The sequence below is a fragment of the Mycteria americana genome, chromosome 2 (genome assembly GCF_035582795.1).
Source record: "Mycteria americana isolate JAX WOST 10 ecotype Jacksonville Zoo and Gardens chromosome 2, USCA_MyAme_1.0, whole genome shotgun sequence".
Lineage (NCBI taxonomy): Eukaryota > Metazoa > Chordata > Aves > Ciconiiformes > Ciconiidae > Mycteria > Mycteria americana.
This window is the reverse complement of record NC_134366.1, coordinates 140,586,949-140,611,277: the sequence shown is the minus strand read 5'-3', so window position 1 is coordinate 140,611,277 and position 24,329 is coordinate 140,586,949. Positions and strand designations below refer to the sequence as shown.

General features: G+C 39.0%; 1 protein-coding gene across 3 annotated transcripts in view; it reads right to left on the bottom strand.

Annotated features, from left to right (window-relative positions):
• The window catches only part of PI15 (peptidase inhibitor 15), a 29,261-nt gene extending 21,932 nt beyond the window's left edge, over positions 1 to 7,329 (bottom strand). For 2 of the 3 annotated variants that reach the window (XR_012774497.1, XM_075494832.1), the window contains exons 1-2: positions 7,184 to 7,329; positions 5,898 to 6,239 (exon numbers count right to left, since the gene is read on the bottom strand). Coding sequence is in view for 2 of the 3 variants with exons in the window: in XM_075494832.1 (XP_075350947.1) it covers positions 5,898 to 6,170 (273 nt within the window). In the remaining variant the exon portion in view is untranslated. Of the gene's footprint in view, positions 1 to 5,897; positions 6,240 to 6,803; positions 6,991 to 7,183 lie in introns of those variants that run through there. The other variant, XM_075494833.1, reaches the window with a different exon arrangement.
• Between the last annotated feature and the right edge of the window lie 17,000 nt (positions 7,330 to 24,329).

Genomic DNA, 24,329 nt, shown 5'->3' with positions numbered 1-24,329 from the left:
GTTAAAATGATGGGCCTAATCTGCTTTGACATTTAAGGGTGCTGTTCACTGATTTAACAAAGGAGCTGTAAATGGAGTGCAACTGTAATTTGCTCCAATATGCAGAAGTACTGTAAGACATGCACATGGAAATTAAGGAATCATTATATGCATGCATGCATCTTAATTAATGCCAAGAAAACTGTCAGTAAATATGTAAAAGGTAATGTTTGAAATTAAAAAGGAGAGAAATTCTACTGGGCAGTTAAAAAGTGCATATGAAGATTAATTATCTGAGTTTTAGAGGGAAATATTTAGGTTAGACATTTGGAAATCATTTCTATTCCTAAGGTAAAATATTTGCCAAGAGATGTGACTGAGACAGCATCACTATATGTGTTCAGGAGTAGACAAGATGAAAACCATATGTATTTAATGCAGAAGGAAGTCCTGCAACAGGGCAGGGATAAACTATATGAATTAAGAGATCCTATCCAACTCATTAGACATAAATCTTGAAGGAACTAGCCCTGCAATCCTTACTTACAGACATGGATGATTTCAGTGGGACCATGTAGATGAGCCAGGGCAAACAACTCAAGAACAAAATGTCCTCCAAGATTTAGAATGGTTTGTAAGAAACCACACTGGCAACAGCAAAAAATAGGTAAACAAGTTGAGAAGCTTATTTATCAGACATGCTTTTGAATTGGAGAGAAAACCAGATTAACTCACTTTTTCCATGCCCATATGAAAGGCTTTAGGTATTAAATAGGACTTTGGAAAACTTGAAGTAGGTTTGTTGGTTTTTTTTTTTCATTTTGCCTTACCCATCACCTATTGCATATTCACACAGCATTTTTAAGATTACCTTGACAGCAAGAAAATTTTATCAAGACTTTCGAATTTAGGAGTGAAACAATAATGGAGTTATTTACATTTGTGATGATTAAGTGGTCTATTTTCTTGCTTCTCTGACCTGACTTTGTAAGTTGTCTGCAGATCCTTGTGGACAGGAATCAAAGTCTCCAAATTCATCACCTCAGCAAAGAGCGTCACTCCTGGGCCATACAGCGTGCACAGATTTCCCCCATGACTCACATGGACTCCCTCACAGGACTATAGGAATTTATTTTGGAACACAATTACTTTTCTTTTAGAACAATAATTCATTTCTTTTGCCCACTTTATCATGCTCTTTCATGTGGATTCATTAGAAGATTAACAGGCTCAGATTCTCCATTCCCTTCCAGCTCCTCTACCACCAGCTCATGAGAAACTATCTTTATGCTATGTTGCCATGAAATAACTCCTGGGTATCCAAACTAACTCATTTCAGGCTAGTCTGGGAATCTTTTACTATTTTGAGTCCTACAAAGTGACATGTTCACTGAGGGGCAGATTTTCACAAATATAAAAGTGCATTCATGCAATCACTGAACAAAAAGGAACTGAAACTATATCAGAAGATCTTCTTATGTATAGAAGTTGGCAGGCTCAAGTTTATCGAGAGCATTTTTCTGCTCTTAAAAAAAGACTTCAGACAGCATTCCACAAATATTCAGCTTCACGTTTTTGATCGTGCAATCCTGCTCCATCTGTCATACTTCAGACATGCTACTGCCAGTCTACTGATGACTATGTTGATCAGTACTGGGCTCAGGACTCACCCTTGCAGAACCCCCTCTGCAAGCCAGCAGTGAACTAGTCTCACACCTTGTCTTTTGGTATGGCTCTTTAACAAGTTATTCAGATCACCTTAGAGTACTCTTAACTAGAACAGATTTTCCCACTTTGCCTATGGGAATGCCATGGAGGACAGTGTTCAATGCCCATTAAGTCCCAGCTATATCAGATTTACTGCTTCTGCTTGGTGCATGTGAAACTGTAAAGAGCATGCCTGTATGTAAGCACCAGGTTTTGCATGCACATGGTGACGTGGGTTACAACAAAGACCACATGGACTTTTAAAAAACTGGCCTCAAGTGGGGATAATTGTAGAGAAGGTAAAAATAACATTTGATTCTCCTTGGAGCAGATATTTCATTAATGAATGTTTTGGGAGCCTAAAGATAGTACCAATGCATTCTAAATGACATGTTTTATGAGACTCAAATTTCAGCTGACAACATATTGCAAATCTTTACTGGCCTACCAAGTAGCTGAGATGTTCCAGAAAGGCAACATAGGCTTCTGTAGTACATAATTAGCATTCAGAGAAAGGGATTTGCTTGTTCACTGAATTCCCCTGTATTTACAGATTTACATACCTTTCACACTAGAGAGCCGCAGGCAATTCTAACCTCCCTTCTTCTGAATCATGAATTTTATGGAACCTTTCTGCTTTCTCCAGAAAAAGTATGCAAAGCCAAGTGGATGATTTTCACCCTTTGCCAGGTCAAAAGGATGGTGTCATCTTTCTTTCTGCAGGTATGGCATCAGCTTTTGGAGCACAAGCAAAGACTGGAGAATGACAGTCTTAGGATGAAGAAGAATGAAGGATATCATAAGAAGACCCCCATTAAAAGAAGAGGTCATTACTTCTACATTATAGGCCTGAAAGTTCTTGTTTCTTTTCTCTTTCACTTTCCTTCACATATGCACTGAATCTAGATTTGTACTTGCAGAAAAACTTCCAACTGAAGGCATTGGCAATACCAGAACCAGAACCAAAAGGACTACTTTAAAGTCTGACTCATACGGTGCTAATATCCCAAGAGAAAGCTTTCCCAAAGTCTCATTGGCATAAGACACACCTGTTTCTTTTGCTAGGTATTGATAATAGAACAGTGCCTCCCATCTTGCTTTTGACTCCCTAGCTGTCCACTTACATTGGGGACTGCATACAACAACAGGCTGGAGCAGCACTCAGACCCACTTCTCGCAAACAGAATTAAAACACTCCCCCAGCTCTGTTACTGCAGGGTTCATCTGAACCTCCCCTGCCTAATGCATGTGCATTCAAAGTCATTCTTTGAGACCTCTCATCCAAAGTCCTAGAGCACACAAACTTTCAAGACAGTAGGGGCAGAGAGAATAATGCCCAGGGAGTTCAAGGTATCTATAAATGCGCTGAACGTGTGAGAAGCAGACTGCATTGGGGAAGGAGCAGAATGTATCAAGGGGAAAAGCACAAAAAACGGTTGGGTGTGGAGAACTAGAATCACAAGAACCAACCCGTACTGCTAAACCCTAAGCTCTTATCAGTGGAAGAGAAAAAGCAAATGGAACTGTACAGAAGTGAGAATGTGATACAGCCATTCATGAGAAGAACAGTTCCTAACAGAATTAGGAAAATAGAACAAAATACAATTTAATATGACTGTGGACAGGGAAAAGATGAGAAAACATCATTTTCTTGTGCTTCCAAACTGCTTAGTCCTTCTCTACTTCAACACACTTACAAGAGGTTTCCACAATCTACTGCATCTGTAAGTAATCTGACATGTGACATCCTTTTTAGACACTGTTAGGGGAAATGGGAAAGTACACTTTCATCACTACCACCACACTTTTCCATAGTTTTCAGGACAAGAATGCACACTCTGTACCATTCTTTCAGCACAGTGTACGTTGTCTGCTGGTAATGACAATGTGTTTGCTATCCTATTTAGGAAAATGAGTATTGAGTGACACAACATCTTTTATATGTAACAGCAGCAATCTTATGTCCCCATAAGATACAACAGATGCTGTGCCATACACTGACATTATACAGAGAGCAAAGAATGGACTAAGCAAGTTCAAATGGGCATTACTGATACAGGGGTCCCCAGTCTTGGTATGGTTTACACCACCTTCAAGACCTTCCTACCAAACCCTTTCTGTAGCCACAGAGATAAAAAGTTGATGATGATAAATTTGTTAAAGTTGATAAATAGATGATGCCATGGCTACAAACCAGAGAGCAGAGCAAGCTATGTGTGATGTTGCTCACTGGGCTTTTTTGCTCTGTAAAGTTATGTGGGACACACACAGACTGACTAAATTCTGAAAGAGAATTGGGGGCAAAGGGGTGCCACCTGGGGTTGGATGCCACCTGGGGATCCAAGTTCAAGTTGCACTCTGGATCACTACCTATGTAGCTTGAGGTGCTGCTCTGAATTCTGCAGCATGAAGTCACAAAGTACTTTCAGACTGAGAAATCAAACATAAAATAAAGCCTTAAACCTTGCCCTTGAGACTACTGATGGGGCTGATGCTGACGGGAACACAGGTACATCCTATAGCTGGTTGGTACTGGCAAAAGCAATAGGAAGAAGGGCAAGGAAAAGAATAGCATGTAAGCTGTAAAGAGCATGGCTTCAGTCTTGATTTTGTATCAAACCTTGCACAGTACCATTGCAGAGCAAAGCTGCAGCAGAATACCCAACCAATATAGGTAAAATCTTGGCAGTTTATGTATATGAGTGCATGAAAATAGATTTAATCAAGGAAGATTGCTTTCTCTTTTGAAGTTACTTTTACTGAACAGGCTAAGAACACTGCACTTACAAAACTCTTGGGAATATGACAGGGTGCTGGCTTCACTTAAGCAAACTGCAGGAGCACATTTCTAAAACACACAAGCCAAGGAAGGGCATGGTAGGCTGCCATTCCCTCAGACATTACAACAAAGTTTATTTAAGCAGAATCAAAGGAAACGTCAGTGGAGAGCACAGCAATGAAAATGATGACTGAGCTTGACTTCTGACCTCTCTGTTTTTTCTGTCTCTGACCTTTCCACTTAACTAAACTTCAAACTCAGCCTATGGTATGGCAACAGGCCTTCATCCTGCAACATTTTGACTGCACTCAGGATTTTGAGGTGCTGCTGGGACGTGCTAAGCGGATTATATGATCAAATCCAGATTTACGTAATATCTGTGATAGAAAGATGTCCAAATTGTTAGTCATTAGCCGTTAAAAAGGAGGAGTTGTTATTACTATTATCCCCTTTTTATGTCAAGCTGATGGTGTCCTGTTTCTCAAACCTGTTAACCGTCTGTTGTCATATGAGAAACTCTGTGACTTTAAGCAGATATTATGGTGCTGACACAACTGGTTTGTGCTTTCAAAACAGTGTGAATACCTTACTTAGAAGGTAAAAATTTTTGCTTGGCCAACCTATGTTTAACATTAGAGGTCCACAGTATGCATGCATTCAAAGTTGGAACACAAAATAGCAAACACGCTGCTTTAGCTAGTAGTGCCAAGTATGAAATCACAGTGAATGAATAACTTCTATCATACCTGCAGGAACAGATAATTCACATAATGAGTATTTGCCAATAAGGGGAAAAGGTGCCTGCCACAAACATAACATTTTGAGCACATTGAAATCCTACATACTGGAGAAACATTTAAAAGCAGCATTGTATTTGATGGAAAAATGAAAGTATTAGGTGCACACAAACAATATGCAGTAAGTAAAACACATGAGCATGAGACAAACAGTGCATCAGATTAATTACTCTGCAAACACCGTTTCACCATATTGTCTCCGAAAGCACTATGTGTGAAAGAAATTAGAAATGTCTTTTTGCAGGGCAATGACTTTCAGTGTACTCCACAAAAGCAATGGGGTTACTAACGATTAGCACTTTAAACACATGCAATCACATGTTGCGATCACATACTATTCTTCAGGCCAACAAGCAGTTAACTCACAACTTCATTTACTTGCATCCCAGAAGCTTCATTGGGACTACTCATGGAAATGAAAATTCCACAGAGCAAGTAAGAGGTTCAGAGTTCAGTATTTAGCTTTTGCTTGCTTAAGTTAATGCAACTTTAAAAATTTAAGGAAAGAACATTTTAGTAAGCAATAATAGTTAATAATAATTTGTCTCCTTAACTAAACCTTCACAATTTGCTTAAGAAAATGAAATCACGGACTTACAGTTTGGTTTACTTTGAAAAAAACAAAGTTCACTTACCATATATTCCATGTTGGAAGCAGGTGGGAAGACTTTGCCTCTGACTTGATTATGATAATCAAGAATGGCAATCATGTCATTCTGTGAAATGTAGCGCTTCCGCCTGGCTTTGGGAATTTTTGCAGAGTCCAGATGAGCTGCCAAAGCCGTCTCAATGTCAGTGAAATTATTGTTTGTTAGGAGTAGGTCAGTGGAGTTGGGTAACACTAATGCACTTGTTTCACAGAGAATGGAAAATAAGAAAGCACAACTGATTGCAGCGATTACTGTCATTTTGGGGCCAAAGGAGAAAGATAGGCCACAGAGGTACTCTGCTTTAAGTCAGGGCAGTAGAAAACAGATCTGTAGAAGAGAAGATGTCAAAGATGTGATTCTGAACATCTGGGTAGCAAGACAAAGTGAATTGGCAGGCTGTGATCATAAAAATTATTCTGTCTGTCAGCTCAATCATAAAAACAATCCCGTCAGAACACGTGTTACTGAGCAATTTTCAATAGCCATGTTATCATTAAGAGATAATGTGTTCTTACTACAAACACAGCAAATGAAGTATCATTATACCATGAATTACATGATCAGAGCTAGTAGTATTCCTGAAATAGTGACAGTGCTATCACACCAGATCAGTCCATAAACCACACTATAAATCTTACATGGGGAGACTGCAAGAAACCTCACAGAATGTTTTCCACTGAAAATGAAACATACATCCTAAGCTATGCCTATCCCATATGCATGGATTGTTCTGACACAGTGTGGCACAGATAAACTAGTAGGCAAAAGACAACATTTAAAGCATGAAAGCAGGACATCTTAGAAATAGCATTCAAATCTTAACTGCAGCAAAATGTGATGAGCGTTGATAAAACTGCAAGCAAAGCAAACTTATTGAGCTGAATGGCTTACCTCTGGATAATACCAAAAAAGAATACAGCCTATTGTTCTCCCAGTATATATAGCACTCTCCTATGTGATGATAAGAACCTTTGTGAAGGAGTGTCTCTTATTACAAACCCCCAAAGAACAAAACTCTGCTGGTTTTGAAGCTTCTGGCCACAGGAGCTGCTAACAGCTTTTATAGGTTACAGTCTGTATGAGCCAGAACAGGCAGTTTCTCTCAAGGTCTCTGCTTAGCCAAGACGAGAGGGGAGGAGTTCTGCAGAGCACGCAGGCAGCGATTGGGTGGCATCCCTGGAGTGTAGGTGGTTTGGACAGTCAGTCACACCCCCGGCTTCTGTAGTACAAAGAGGCAACATGCAAGCCTCTCTTTTTGCCGTACGTCCTACCTTTTTTCCTCCGTGGCTGGTTTTCTCCTCATTTCCCGAGCATCATGCTGGCTTGCAAACGTTATTTGACGCAGCTCTTCGAGCACCCAAGGAGCAGCATGAAGCGCAGAGAGTTTGCAAACCGCTCTTGCCCCAGTCACAGGAAACGGAACCTATGCAACGCCGTCCCCCCCGTCCCGTCCCGTCCCGCGCCGCGCCGCGCCGCGCCGTGCCGTGCCGTCCCGCGGGCAGCCGGCCCCGGCGAGGCGGAGGGTGGCCCCCGGGCAGCGGCAGGGCGGGCGAGCAGCCTCCGCTCCATTCATCGCCGAGCACAGCGGATGCCCGGGGTGCTGCTCCTCCCTCCTCACCGGGCTGCAGCCCGCTCCGCTCCCCCTGGTCCTCCTCACCCTCCGGGGCACAGGCACACGGGACGAAACTCAAGGCAGGTTCTGGCTGGCCGATATCGGTTACCTGAACGTCTGCCCGTGAGAAACTGCGGGAGCGGCAGGAGCGAAAGCTCTCGCCAGTGCCTGGGAGACATCTGTTTCACATTAACTAGCATATAGCTGGAATTATTTAAGCACAGAATGGTCCAGCCACTCACACAGCAGAGCTAAGGGCATAACACCGAGGCCATGACGAAAGCTAGCAGAGAGAAGCAGCGGCAGCCAGCAATTGTGTACTGGGGACAGGGGATGGGAGCAACACAATGTCAGGCTGATCCCCCACCAGGGCTAGGCGACCTGGGGCAACCCGTAAAATGAGACCCTTAACAATGTAATTACAATATTTTGCGACATCATAAAGGAGCGAGGAGAGAGAAACACAGCCGGTTTGATGTTACACCAAAACTTACCGAGTGCTCAAAAGTTTCAGTAGCTCTATTAGAGAAGCAATATGGGAATTAAGTATTAAGGAAGAGAAGTCCAGTAGTTAGAGCACGGGGCTGGAAGCCAACACTCACGCTCTCCTTTTGGCTCTGTTACTCACTCGCTGTGTGGCCTAACCCAAGCCATTTAATCTCTGTGTGCAATCTCTACAATGGTATAATAGTCTTCTACAGACATGGTGTAAGGCTCAAATAACTAGTGTTTGGTAATGTACTTTGTGATGAAAGGTGTTAAGTAAGTATAAAGTATCATCACTAGTTATATTACTATATGTATACACAGCCTGTCCAAAACTGCTGCTTACAATGCAGCTGCAGGTATTCCTTTACATGATTATACAAGAAACTTTAACACATCATTTGTCTTTGCAGGACTAGATGTTGGATGATTCGTTTCATCCAATTTTCTTTCTTCTGAAATGAAGTGCATATTTGTTTATGTTAATGTCAAGAACTGTCCTCCCATTGTTAGAACACAACGGGAAGAATTCTCAGCTCCTTTGAATTGCCGCAGGTCCTTTGATTTCATCTGAGCTGCAATAAGTTATCAAAGGGAAGACACCAGCTTAATGTCTCAGGAAGTTCAGAGGGTAGATTTTACTAGTTAGTCACATTTTAGATTGCTATAATTATTTCCTCATACTCACCCTGTGGCAGTACTTGGAGACTGTTATGACGTCGGGCTTTACACAGAACAGCTAGGATATACAAGCAAATGTTGTAAAATAGCCATAACATTCACAGCTGTAAAATTGAGCTGTACTTCCCCAAGAACAGGCCAGCTTATGTGATTCTTTTATTTCCATTGCTTGTGGTTATTGCCTAATTATTTGTTTCCATGTCTAACTGGCAGTCAGTGTAACTACTCCTCTAAATGTAGAAAAAAACGTTATGAGGAATACTAACAAGGCCAATAGCAAAAAGTACATTGTGAACATGAAAGGCCTAAGGGCGTGAGAGTGCCTTGACCCAAGCCTGTTGTACTGATAAGTTCTCAAATAAGAAGCAGTGGCAAATAGTGAAAGAGCAATAGTAACTCAAGCTTGACAACTAAGATACCTTAGACGATCATATGCATGTGTGCATTCAGTTTTCTTCTGAACGAAATGAGTCATTGACCTGGCATGCAGTGAAAATTAGCAAGCAGGACCAATGAAGCCACACTAAAGTCCTCATGAAGGTCCACGCCAAGGAGAGGAATGGATAAAATGAGGAAGAACGAAGAAAAGAAGCATTAAAGACGTCTGCAAGCTGGTATGGAGGAAAATGAGAAGTGGATGGAACCATCTGCAACATACACAAAAAGAAATATTTCCCAACTCTTCAGCCCACTCAGAAAAGACAAAGAGAGAACAATCAGACCAGTGACAAAAGATGATTACAGGCCAGAGAGAGACATTAGTGAGACCCTGGAATGAGTCAAAATATCTGTAAACCTAATTAAGAACAGAATGTGCCAGCTGAGGCGGCCACAACACGGTTACTGAGCAGCCTGGGAAAAAAAAAAGGGAAATAATTCTTGTACTTAATGTCGGCAAATGTTACCAATGAAGAAAGTTACACAATCAAGAATGAAAAAGAATGTAGAAGAAACTAAGAAAGCAAAATAACTCAGTTTATCTTCTGAAAGACTCTCTCCATTCTAGGAAATGGACTAGATTTTAAGGTTTGACTAGAAAATATCTGCTTTTTCACAGAAACAGTGTTCACACATAGGAAAAAAGCAGAAATGGCAATACAATATATTAGCAGGATCTAGACTTTTTCTGGGAGATAGGCTGTACGGAGTCATGGGTCAAACAGAACAGGATATAAGTTTATGAAATACACCATCTTTATCTTCATTGCACAATAAAAGTGATGACTTGCAACACTCATGGTTCTTCTGCAGTGTATTCCTTGGATTAAGAATATAAATTCTGATCATCTAATCATCCATTAATCAACAAAGTAGAATGAACTTTATCATTTTGACTATTTGTTTTATTAAATGAATTATGACTGTATAGAAGCTGAATTGTCATCATTTAAGAATAGTGTATTTACAGCAAATTAATTTTATGCTTGCTGCTAACATTAGACAGTTAAGCTTAAACATTTAGTATAATTTATTTTACTTCTAACTACCTTAGAAATACCTGCCTGGGATTCCAGATACTTTCGATATTATAACTTTAATGCCAGACAATTAATTTATAAAATTAAAACCCAAAGTGCATATTTTTTCCTGTTCTGTATCTCCAGGCATAGTAAAGACCAAAAAGTCTCACACATTCAAATTTCTTCCTTGTATTTTTAATACTTCATCATACTCATAGCCATCATACAGAGACAATGAAGCACTGAGAAGCTAAGTAGCATACCTATAGTTACTCAAGAATCATGTAGAGAGCAGTACCTTGACCTGAGCTCTGCCAGGTCCTAGACTAGAGATCTACTTCTACTTCTGGATCATCCTGGGAAAGAAGATAGGAAGCAAAGTCTTCATTCAAGAATGCTTTGGCAATATCTACCTCCTTCTAGCAGTATGGTGACAGAAATGTCATAAGCTACAGCAGTGTCACAGATCAAGTCTGAAATCACAAACCAATCAGGCCTATAGAGGTAGTTTTGAGTTTAAAATATAAATCTTATAGCAGTTAACTATAAGTGTCCAAAGAGCTATGTAAGCTCCTGAAAAAATAATGGCAACTGAGGAACAGTAGAGCCTAGAAATGATTTCAGCTTACCAAAGTAGATTTTCTGTTGCCCAGACATAGACTTCTAGTTTCATTTAAGATGCCCAGACATTTGAGATGTCTGCTTCACAGATATGACATGGGACTTAAGAAGATCTGTGCCTTTATGAAGTACAGCAGGTGACCAGATGAGGACATCTCAAGTTGCATCAGACACCCACCCTGGCAGGTTGCTTGAATAACTCTTTCAGCATCATTGACTGTATTGACCAGACCTTTGTTGACTACACTGGGGGCTTAAGCACTCAGCTTATATATAGACACTACTTTTGGTGTCTTCATCTTGAACCGAATCCTATCCAATATATCAACATGTACTAGATACAAATTCCACCCAGAAATGAAAGCTTTAAACGAAGAAGATAGAACAAGTAAGATATGGACAAACATATTCTCAGTATTAAACATTTTTCCTGAATTTCCAAACAAGTTTAAAATATAACTTCCACCGAGCACAAGCATTAATATTCTTAATATACTGTGGAGCCAATGGCACATGATTGGGTAGCAACAGTAACAAAATTGGCACATGGAAGGCTCATGAAACCATTTTCTCAGGTTTGTCTATTGTTACTGGAAATTTATCAACAGCCTAGAAAAGAATTAGTAGAAAATAAGGAACAATTATTTATAATGGGAAGAAAAGCTAATTACATATAGCGAGAACTCTGCTTTGCCAAGAAATTACTGCTGAGTAGAGTGGATGCTAAAGAGCTGTGCCAGGCATAATATAACATTTCTTAGAAATGAGGTAATTAGCACACTTTGAGGCACTGATAAAATCAGTATTCTTCTCACTAATACATCAGCAGAAACCACTGGCCACAGAGAAGAGAAGCAGAATGGTTAAGAATTTACTAGGCTAAGTGTACTTGTCATATTAAGCACACATTTTCCAGACTTTCTTTTGGTTATTGTGTCACATTTCACTACTCTGGGCATCACTATGGTGTTCTTTTAGGAATCTTATCACAACCAGCATAATGCAAACAGATGAATGCATCAGTGCTTAACTTCTTTGGATAGATAAATTATAAAACAAAATTTCCCTGACCATCAGTGTAGTGTCTGCAGTGCTTGTCTTGTGGGCTCATCGTGACCAAACCCAAGAGGTTTTTTGTGTTCTCTCATAGCTGCTTGATAATATTGTGCCTTTATACATTGCTTTAAGCACCTTTATAATTGAAAATGCAGTTGAAAAATCCGGTGTGTACCAATACTAAAAAAGGCAACATTTCTCATTCCAAGTGCAGAAGTTCACGTTTCATTTCTGCTGGATTGAAGCATCCTTTTTAGAACTTTGAAGAGTACTGAAATGAAAAAGAATAATATTTGGGTGGGTGTTCAACATCTGTCAACTGCAAATCAGGTTCTGATTCTAGCATTGTGTCATTTTCAACCCTTATAATATTTCTTTTTTTAATGGAAAGATATGTAGCAACTTGGCATCAGTTTCGAAGAATGGGTGTGTATATTCTGCAGTATTTTTCCTGATCTTTAGAGGATTCATCTTCCTTCTTATGCAACTTTTGTGACCAAAAGAACCTTCTAAATGTTGTTTGACCTGAATATGCTCAAATGAACTTTGCTTAAGGAAATTAAATTTAAACCTGAGAAAGTTTCTAAATATTTACTTTGACAGCAATATGGTTTAGTGACCAGTTCACTATATTGGAAGCAGAAAATGTAACATCAATTTCTGGATCAGTTGCTGACCCTCTTTGTGACTCTGGGCAATGTAGTTTACTGCTTACAACTTCAGGCAAGAGTCTAAATCTGTGTCTCTAAATGCCCGTCTGTCTTTTTTCTATGTCATCTGTTTGCACTAAACAGATAATCTATCGAGGCCTGGGGTAGAATATAGTATTGTGTGAGTATTGTGATTTTTAACCATTTTTTTCTTGTGATAGAGGTCTGCTTAGATCTCTCTCTTTCTCACTTTCACAACATTTTTACTTTTATGTTGCTAACTTGCTCAGCATTATATTTTCAGACATTCTGACACAAGTTTCCCACAGACCACCATCTAAGGAAATGGAGGAAGAAACAGTTTCTCAAAACATGAAAGATGAAGTGGTGAGTTATTAAACACCGAATAGCTGATAAGCTAAACATTTTGATGCAGTAAAAATTCCTCAGAAATGCAGCAGAAAAGTTGAGCATGGATTTAATATCTTCATAAGAATGAATAAATCAACTTAAAAATAGAAAAAGGTAATCAGAAGGTATTTTTATATATATATATATATATATATATACTGTTGGGCCAGAGGTATGAGGAGCATTTATTATTCCACAAAAGTGAAATGGCATAAGGCAGTTATCAGACTGTACTACAGATATTTTGGTAAAACAGAACTCCTAGAGAGAAAGAGCCTTTTGAAAGATATCATTTTCCTGTGAAAACTCAAAGAGAGGATGAAACTTTTCAAACATTTACAACAAATTTGAGACTGTTGAGTTAAACATGTAATTTTGAGGTTTTATGGAATCCCTAATTCAAGACTAAATTGTAATAAGAATCAGAGACCCAAAATGAAGAATGAGATTGCTAGGAGAATGTGACTTTAACATAAATGATAACTACTAAAATATGCCAAACTGAAGCTAACAGACACAGTTTGCAGAGTAGTTTCCAGGCTCTTCTTCTAGATCTTCAGAGACCTTCTTCTAATATCTCTGGGGACTTCTAGGAAGTCTTCTAGGAACGTTGGATTGGCTGATGTTGCTGGGAAAGGGTAGCTACTCCACACTTTTTCTTCTACCAAATCTAGCATTTTCTAAATACTTCTGTCAGCTATTTATGGCCCAAAGGTGCACACATCTTTTATCTTCAGCTGCCTCCCTATTTGGGAGTGACAAGCAGCCATTCAACTAGTGCTAGGAAGAGACCCGTATAACTCTCAGACCCTGACTGCAGCTCCTAGAACAGCAATTTGTGCAGCTGGGTGAGTGGAGGGAGGCTGGTAACTGTAGACAGCGTGGCACTGGTAACCATAGGGCACCATCCCCAGCCCTATCTGGAGCATCTGCCCCTGGTACAGCAGAGGCCTTGACCCAGGCAGAGCTCTGGAGGGAGGATGTGGCCATCCACATCCTAGCCTACAGGCTGACATGGTGGGAGACTGTGTCCTCACTTGCAGGAGCCATGCAGTGGTTGAGGAGTCAGGTCACCACATTAAGGAGATATGAGACAAAGAACAGAGTACACAGCATCTGGGAAGATGACAGACACCCAGCAGAGATGAGAGGCTAACCCCAAATGCACAGAAGGAGGGGAAGCCCTACTATGTTTGACTGATTGGAAGTGGAGAAGGTGAAAAAGGTTGGAAAAATGATAGACAGGCTGGAGGAATGGGCCAACAGGAACTCAGAAAGGACAAATGCCAAATCCTTCAGCTGGGAAGAAGCCCTTGGTACAAGCTGGGCCTACTGGGATACTGGCAGGGAGCAGCTCTGTGGAAAAGAACCTGGGGCTTTGGTAGACAAAATGAATATGAGCCAGCAGTGTGTCCTCACATCAAAGGCTGACAGCTTCCTGGGATGTATTAACAGAAGAAATTATTCACTTTTACTTGGCAGTTTTTAGACAGCATCTAGAATACTGTAGTGCATCCAGTTTCCCCAGACACACCCCACCCAATACAAGAAAGACACCAATAAGATGGAGTGACTTCAGCAGAGGGCCACCAACATGATCAGGGGCTGGAGCATTTGCCCTGAGAAGAGGCTAAGGGTAGGTCTTGTTCACCCTGGAAGAGAGATGGCTTTGGAGAAGACCTGATAGCAGTTTGGCAGAAGCTATGAGGAGGTAACTGAGCTGATGGAACCAGTATCTTCACAGTGGTGCACAGCGGAGGAACAAGAGAAAATGGATATAAATTGAAACCAGAGGTTTCAAAACCTTAAGGTTTTCCCTCATGTGGACTGTCCAGCAACAGAACAGGTTGCCCAGGGAGTTTGGACAGTTTCCATTCTTGGGGGCTTTTAAGACCTAACTGGGCAAATCCCTAAGCAACCTGGCCTGAGCTCAGAGCTGACCCTGCTTTGAGACTCCTTCCAACCTGAGTTATTCTATGATTGCAGAACAAAGCCAGATCAATTTCTTGGAAGAAAAGCAAGACAATACTACTGTAGGCTGGACTTGTAAAGCATAACCCCACAGGAATATCCAGCATCAAGTCAAAAGTGACAGCTTCAAAGAGACTGTAGACAAAGGAAACAACTCTTGTTTTCAAGAAACAGCAAAGACTGCATATAGTATGGAAGCAAGTATAGCCCTAAGGTGTGTCCTGCTTTTGAACAGAGGTTTTATTTTGGAAAAGTCTAGACCGCAGCTGTAAAGAAATAAGATTAGAAATGCTCTAAATATGAAGACAGCATTTACAATACCAGACAGAACTGAATGCAGCAGCAACCAATGTAATTTCTTCTGCAACTGTCAAGAATTATTGTGGAGATAGTTACCTCATGAGATTGGAACAACCCATTGATGAAGCCTTTATATATTATAAGTGAGATACGCAGGCACAGATCACCACTATATATATAAAATTAAAAAAAAAGGTTGAAAAAAATCCAAAATCCTGGAGCACAGTTAAAATTTAGTCGTTTGTGAGGAAGATTATTCCTACTTAATGTAAAGGTAAATCCAAATCTTAGAAAGGCAAGGCTTAGCATTGTTTAAGAAGATCTACCTGAAAGGTTTATAATAAAAAGTCAAGAAGACAGGGAGCAAAAAGTGTGGTTAAAGGCAAGTAAAACTGATTAAAGTTAGCAAGTGAAAAACCAAAAGGACAGATGCCATAGAAGAAATTCTACAAAAGTGTCAATGTTAAACTTTTGTACAAACTTGGAAAAAACTTCACAATGAAGAAATATTTGTTTAAGCCCATGATAAAGAAAAGGTAGACTGGGAATCAGTGTGGAATGATAGGTTCTTGGAAGATTCTCCTCCTTCAGGATGTACAGTCATAAGGCAAGAACTTGGCTTTTGTGTTCAGTAACTACAAGACTGATGAGATCCAAATCCTTCCTTCTTCATCTTCCATGTCCATGGAGCTGCTCTCACCACACTAATACATTGACATCCTTCAATTTCTGAGCTGACTTAAAGTGCAGTCTTCCAGCAGTAGAGCAAGCTCACCCTCAGAAAGGAAGGGAGAGCAGAGTCCCTGACTCGACTCTATCCTTTAAGAAAAACATTCATTGCTATTGAGTGGTTGCTGACACTCACCATTAGTGTTTGTTTTGCTAAGAGAAGGTCAAAGATACTGACTTTGTCTGACTTTGAACTTCATCTCAACCCTATGATATATGACACTAGAACCCAGGGGAAAGAACCCGCTATCTACAGAAGGCTTCTTCCCATTTTAGGAAGAACTTGTTAACTCTCTTTGTACTTAGGTCAAGTTACTCTGAGTTCTAACATGATTTCATGTTTTGGTTCCCAAAACTTTTGAAGAGCCTGCTATGCTATGCTTTCAGCGCTATGCTTTAGACTGAGTAAAATTATTTGTTCACAATGTGGTATAGTTTAGTCCATATGCAAAGTAGTCAAATGACATTAAAAACCATTAATTTGAGCCACTCTTAATTTAAAACGCCACTCCCATTTACTAGTTGTCAGTGAGAAAATATAGACTACTTATCTAGCTGCAGTTATATTCTGTGAAGTTGCCATCTAAAGGACTATTTTCTAGAGGAAAAAGCAGGTTTTGTTTGACTCCTGTGACTACAGTTTGGCCTGGTGTGCATGCAACAAAGATGGTGAGAAATGTGAACACTTACCTTTTACAGAATACTCTATACCTTGTGATAAAGAGCAGATTCATGTAAATTGGGTAATTTTTCTTCACTCTGAAGAAATTGGGTAATTTTTCTTCACTCTTCCTCTTTCCAAGGAAGGATTAGTAATAAAAAAGTTTTCGATTTTTTGTCCACTTCTGAGGTGATATTGTCCCTGCTTCAGTCATTCTCACTTAAGGATAAGATAAGCAATCACAGCCCTTTCGGATGAGGAATTCCCCTCTGTAGATGTGTGAAGGATAGCTATCTGCAGCTTGTGCTCTATGTACTTTTCCCCTTTCATTTCATCTGCTTCCCTATGGTTCAACAGTCACTGTGAAGTGAAAAATATAACAGTATTCAGCAAGGTATCAGATTTACATCAGAAGAAACACAAGTCTCATATTCTCCTTTTCTGGCTTATGGTTATATGTTGTCTTCTGTTAAGAAATGCTGTTATAAGCATTTCAAGCAAGTGCAACCCTAATGACATGGAGAGAAAGAGAAAGCCATTAGCATCAGACATATGTTTAATATTGGTTACCTCTGGAATTTTTACCTTACATGGATTTGTTCCTGGGTGTTGACATCTTTGGTGCAGAGACCCCAATCGCTTTGGATACTGGATAAATCAACTTTTTTGTTTCGTATTTTCTGTATAAACTGAAACATGCAGTCCATGAACCAAATGTGGTTCACAAAATGTTTTCTTAAACAATATATAAAAGCCCTTACTTTCACCAAAGAGGTGGAAAATACACCATGTAGAAAGCAAACAACGTTTAGTGCTGCATTTGAACTAAGAGTCCCTTCATATTAAAGAACTTTCACATCTGTTTCTATGTTTCTTATTAAAATTGATAAAAGAAATGAAGCTCAGTCCTGTGATCCACGTAGAAAACAACAACGAACTAGCTCCATTTTAGGCAAGGCATAGGGGTCTCAATGGCTTTTAGAAAGTTTGCAGCATCTTGATGTGAACATTCATTAGGGAAGAAGGATGAAAGGCACTTTTCAGTTGTCAGTGAACCACTGACTGGAAGGATTCTGGGGAAACTGTACCATATGAGGCAGACAGGATGGGTAAAAGGCATTTCCTACTGCTGAACAGAAATGGCGGCAATGGTTTTATGAAGCTTGATCCTGAATTAAAATCTTGGACTTGGGCAAAGGTGTATGTTTTATTGTTGATTTGTTTCAACTAATTTTGTAGCACTTACTCCTTGGGCCTAAAAGATTTGAAGAGAGAAGCATTTCAATTATTTATATCACCTGAATTAAAAATATTGTCACTGGAAGGGTAACTCTTTTACTGCATCATTTTGAGATCACTCCTGTCATCAGTAGTTTTCCCCTAAACACATCTGCATTCAATCTGGAAAAAAATGGCAAAGACTGGAGACACCTTCAACTCATGTCAATCTTCTATGTCCTGTTAGATTATTTACACTTATATGAATACAGGCAATACAATGGCCTCTTTGACCTCAAGCAAAGATCTCTGACAAAGATCTCTGGTAATACAACTAGACAAAATATTTTAAAAAAGGGGAATGGTGGTGTTGAGTTTGTTTTTACAGCAGGTTTGCCAAGTGATGCAAATGCAAATTGGAATTCCACATTCTGTATTAACAAGAGACAGAGCACAATATTATGCTTTGATGCCCTTCTGAAAGTTTTTTTCCAGCTGCATACAACAATGCTGATCTTTTGGTAAGAAAATGACATTCCTTTCTTGATCAAAGTCCAAGTTCATAAAATATAATCAATTCTGATGTTAAAATCCTTTAATTTAGTAAAACAAAGCCATTGTTTTATCAGACATTTTGATACGGTGCTAATCAGAGTGATTTCACAAAATTATTTTAAGCACTCACGTAAATGACTAAATTCAATGAAAGTGGAGGTAGAAACAGCTCATATGAAATCAATTAAGTTCCACTGGTTACACTGGGGTTGCATTTGGCCTCTATGTTTGCATGGTTACTCTGTGTGTTCTTTTTATTAATTTGCTAATAACTATTTTATACTGCATAACAACCCTAATCTAGGAAGATTATAAAGTGTTTTACAAGCTATATACAGGAATAGTTTCTCTCAGCACTGAAAACATGCCACTCTTATTTCAGTCCTCCTCCTGTTGACATTTTTGGCCCCTGAAGTCAGGCACTTCTACTGATTGTGAAACCCTAGGCTTTTAATAGCCAGCACTGCATATGTTAAAGAACACAGTGATGTAAAGAAACATGGAAAGGCACATCTAGGCTACGTAAGCAAGGCTGAAAGTTATGTTGGCATATGAAATAACTGAAGTAGTTTAATCCATATGTAACAATAACTTCCATTTGTACCTGGGGCTACACCTTGAATTTCCTTGATTACAACAGTCATAACCCTTTAATGAGCTACTCTTATACCCTTGTTATGTCTTACAGAACATCTTTTCTCTTCTGAAAGAAAAATTAGAGCAAGTATTTCCTGAATGCAAGAAAAAATAACTGAGAATTGCTGATGCAGAAGTCAAAGAATCAGTGATGCTGTGACCTGCTGAAAGACACTACTTGCTCATCTTGTACTCATGGAAAAAGCTAAAACCATAGGCACCATTCACGATCTCAAAATGTTCTAACACAGCTCCAAGGCTAGCTGAAATTGTAACTTAATTTGTACCTATATAAACCAAATGTTATTGGCTTCTCATCTACTTTCACCCTCAAGAGATGTTTAAGACTGGAAAGGAACATTGAAGGTAGGATGATATGATCTATCCCAACGTATGTTAAGAACTGCAATCTGTGTTTCAACAGAAGTCTTTGGAAAGGAGAGCCCCAGGTCAGAAAATTGCACCTTAAAAATGTTTTACAACTTGACTTTACCAGTTCTTCTAAATGTACAAAAATGATGGATCACAGTCAGTGTCAATACACTAGCGAGAAGACAGAGGCTTTATTTAAGCAAATTTCATACTTTACATCAACTGAGAGGGACTTTCAGTAATACACAGCACGTCACAAACTGAACTATGTTGCCTTACCCTAATAGAACAAAACAGTTCTGGCCAACAGGCATGAAGTAAATTTTTCAGAGGAACAGGAATAATCCATCTTGTTCGGTCTTAAAGAGTCATCTCAATGGGTGTGTTCGAAATATTTTAACCCTTCAGACAAATTATTCCGTCTGCGATTTTGTTTGCGATTTTGTTTGCAATTTCAGTTAACTGAGCATCAAAGGTGTCTACATCACCTGAGTCTCACTGAAAATTAGTGAGACTAAAACTCCTAAGTAAGTCAGATACCAGTATAAATCATAGCAGCTACATCTGCAGGAACTCAGCTATTGGTCAACAGTTACTTGCAGGTGCAAACTCCAGATACAAATAGGAAGATGAGCATCTTATTTTCATTAGACTGCTAAACTCAAATACAAACCTGACAATCCACCACCATTATCTTGAACTGATTTTTCATCTCTTTGTGCCAAAGCCAGCTGTGCCCCTGTCAGCACAAAATACTTTCAGCAGAACACAGCAGAAAACAAAGCCAAAACCAAAACAAACCCCAATAGATTAAAACTAGAGCATTTCCTGTCAATCAGGGGGGAAATATAAGAAGGCTGAATACAAGTATCCAAGTTAGAACACAGCTAAAACATCCAGGAAAATACCTCCACTCTTCTGCAGAGCTCAGAGTGATCTTTAATGACTATACTTAGTCAAGTACTCAGTTTCAAATTTTATAGGAAAATCTGATCCTCCAAAATGATGCTGGGTCAGTGATTCATTACTGACTTACAAGAACAAATGCAACTAGCTAAATCACCATTTCATGTTCTACTTAATCTTACTTTGAACCTTTTTTCATGCCTGTGCACTTTCTCTAGCAGTGCAAAAGCATTATACCAGGAGTTATATGGTAACCATGCAGGTTCCTTTAGTTATTTTAAATTCTAGGGTTACAAGTTGCTGAGCATCCCGTTTTAGAGTCAAGGGCCTTATTTCTCAACAAATAGGCACAACACCGGTGGATTGTGCTGTGTCAGCTTAAAGATGGTACATTTAAGGACGTCTGAGGATGAGTGAAATCACTGCTGATGGGAATGATTAAACCCTGACTGCTGTGTTTATAATCACTGTACTGTGCCATCAGTGAATTGTGGTGCCATAAATATAGTGACATAGAAAATGAGATTTTATGGGTATTTTTCTTACAGCCTTTTCCATTCCAAAGTATCATTTGAAATTATGTTCATATTCAAAAAAGTATTTCTAGATTTTCAGCATGATTCTGTAAGGCTATAAAAATAAAAATGCGCAGCATAGGTGCAGAACAGGATGGGCTAGAAACAGTGCAAAACTTATGTAGCAAGAATGCAAAAATAAGTTTTTGCATTTTCTTTCTTTGCAGTTTTAGTGTTCTCCATTAAGAAAAGAATCTGTACAAGCAACCATAGACTACTGCAATATATGCTGTAATATCTTAGCTTCCAAGACATGAAAAAAGGTCCAATTTTCACAGAATAGTCTTCAATCAACTCAAAGATTAAAAAGAGAGAGCGAAAACACAGTACTCCACCCCACATACAAATAGTGTCTTCCCAGTACAGGCCTCAATCTTTACCAGTCAGGATCTGACCTTGCATCCACATCCATCCTGTGGAGCAGATCATCAGCCAGGGTAAATTAGCAGTTCCAAAAGATTTTCCACAAAAAAATACTACTGCTGTCCCCCAGCCATACTCACAAGTCCTTACCCCGAAATTGGTTACTAACTCTGTGTAACCAGTGGTAGCAGAATTTTGCTGTAAGAACAGAGAAGACCGTGTGTTAACAATGTCATCTGGGCTACATTGAAGTCAAAGGACGTCTGTTGTTAAATGTGACCATAGTTTCATTCCAGATATTTATGGTAAGTCTAGATATGGTACAGGGCAAAGAAGATGGAGGCCATTCGTGCCCTTGTTCATTCTCAAATTAGCTTAATTTCTCCCTCTCAAAATTTTTAAAGAAACTTATCAGCCCTGACAAAACAGAAGCCACAATCACTGCAAGTCTTAGATCCCTGCAACAAAAGATTTGTTAGTTAAATCTCTCAGAAAGTCACTCTATATTTGCAAGACTGTTTAATGCAATGCAGTGAGTGCTGGTACACAGAATGGTGTACTTGTTCATCAAGTAAATGCACACAACTGTCCAGAAATCCTCGCCAGCTTTAAATATTGCCAAGAGAGATGCACTTCAACAGATCATCATTTATATTAGCAGCTGGACAAATGAAAGCAGTATGACGCATGAACTGGCTTAAGGAGAAGCACCAACCTTTTACTAAGATTAACTGGAAATACCCCTTGTCATTTCATCCTAAAATGTTTCTAAATAAGTAATTTAAAGTAATACAAGGGTATTAACAAGCTGAAAAAAGAGATAAATATAATTTATGTCACATCAAATATTTGAGCTGAAAATTATTTGTTTTTTCATGTTTTCATCTCTCTCTGAACCTGATGAAACCTGAGTCTTTCACCAAGCTCATCAGTTTACCTTATTGAAGTTCAGGGATGTTGCTCTCCCACCGGGGTTAGCATCAGTAAGAAACAGGTCTTTTTGCTCTACTTTTGGCACTTAATTGCAACTTTGCCACTTCAAAAGGTGACAAATACTTGACAAGATAGTTCAAACACACTCTGTAACGAGCTTAGCACATGTATTTACTAAAATCTGAAAAAACAGTTATCCCAAAATTATGCCAGCACTCGGGGACATATTCAGGTGTAAATTACATCAACATTAAGTAGAGAAAATCATTTGAAAATGATGGTACTACACTAACATTGCCAAGTGACAACTGGAAGGAGGTTGGATGCATTCAAACTCCATCCACAAGGAGAAACTGAATGGCAAAAGTAGTCTGAAGTGATGATTTCCAAAGCTGGGTATCCCTGTGACACAAATAACATTTAATTTTCTGCTGAATTATATTTTAAATGACTGCTGAAGTTCCTTATTTAAAATTACCTACTAAACCCCACAGAATTATTATGAAAGAAACATTTCCATCAACATCTGGGTATTTTTAACTGGTCTGTCTTTTTGGTTGTTCATTTACTATAGTGAGCTCATCACAAAATTGCCACATACTACCAAAGTAATGTTATCTCTGTACAAAAGAAACTACTGGTTGCCACTGCCACTGTCAAAGTTCACATCTCAGGTGAATTTTGTCACTATTCTACAACTTAGAGTGTACAGGTAGCAGACAGTAATAACCAGAGCTGTGAAAACCACCACTGCATGATCATTAACCTGTGGGAAATGCATCCGCAAACGGAGATTGTATTTATCAAACAGTTCATGAATCTTCTGAGTGAACCCGAGACCTATTTCTAAGGAGTGTCTCTGCAATTTGTGTTTTCATTTCATGTATGCTTTCCTCAAAAGTTTGCTCTTTACAGTGATTTTCAGTTAAGATATTCGGACGTTACTGCTTTCTGAAATTGTAAGGAAAATGCAGACTTTGAGAAGCTTTTTGGAACAACAACTAAGAAAAGGTTCACAAATCCCTAGGACTTATGCTGCTAATGTTCATTTCTTAATATTTATCTTCAGAGGAAAATCTATTTACATGGTACCTAAAGATTTAAGTCCTTTAAACTTAAGAAAACAGCATACAGAAACAGAAAAGTGATCATATTTGTAATGAATTAAGTCTATGTGGCAGAAATGTTGAGTTTATACAGCCTAGCAGGAAATACTGTAGTAAAAATGATACCATCCCCAGTTTTTAAGGTATAACTTTGCTGCAAAAGATAGTATGAGGCTCCATGCTTATTAAATATGAATGACTTCTGAATCAAGCATACTACTTTCCTAAGCAGAAATACTGTCTCTAACTGGCAGTCTAGATAGCCCCTAGATTCTAGGTGGACTCTTCAATTTATGCTGGTTTTCCTCCAGCATCATCACTGGTAATGAAACATTTTAAGTGAAATTAAGTGATCAGAGGCACTTTTGTACCACTTCAGTTTTGTTGTAGGAAAGCAAGGGGTAAATCTTAGATTTTCTTTAAAAAGTGCCCAAACTGCTGCTTATTATAATGACACAAAATAGGATCCTCACAATCTCAAATTTGGGAAGGAAAAGATAGAACCGAGTGTGCAGCTCTATCTTTCATATTTTTCTGGCTCTGGAGAAAATAAAATGTAGCAAAATGTTATTTTTGTCAATAAACCAAGTAGAAATGATTCAAAATGCAAACACAGGAATCAGACCTATGACTAAGGCACCATTTTTAAACTCAAAGAAAGATAGTGTTTTAATTGAATCTTTATTACTTTGTTGCTATTTGTCATCTGCACCGGATGCAACGTTTTCCTGGGGACTGGTCCAAAAACATGGGAGTGAAACCACCCTGAGAACTAACCTTATCATCACTGTCTTTTACGCACCTCAATAAATTCTGCCAGGAGAACAAGACATATCTCTTTGACCTTAAAAACATAGGGCTCTAAATATTGTTTAACCGTGAGGGAAGGATGAATGAGAAAGAATATCTTATATCAACATATCAACATGGGGTAGTTATATCACCCAATTTCAGTGTTTACTTTATATATCTATACTAGGAGCTTAGAAGGAGATTCACATAAGGTAACATAGTGTGGTGAGGCTCTTTGCCCTGGCTTCCCTTGCTAGTCAATGGAGAGACTGTAGCTTTTCAGAAGAGGAATCTAGTTTATTACCAGTGATTTGAGAGGGAAT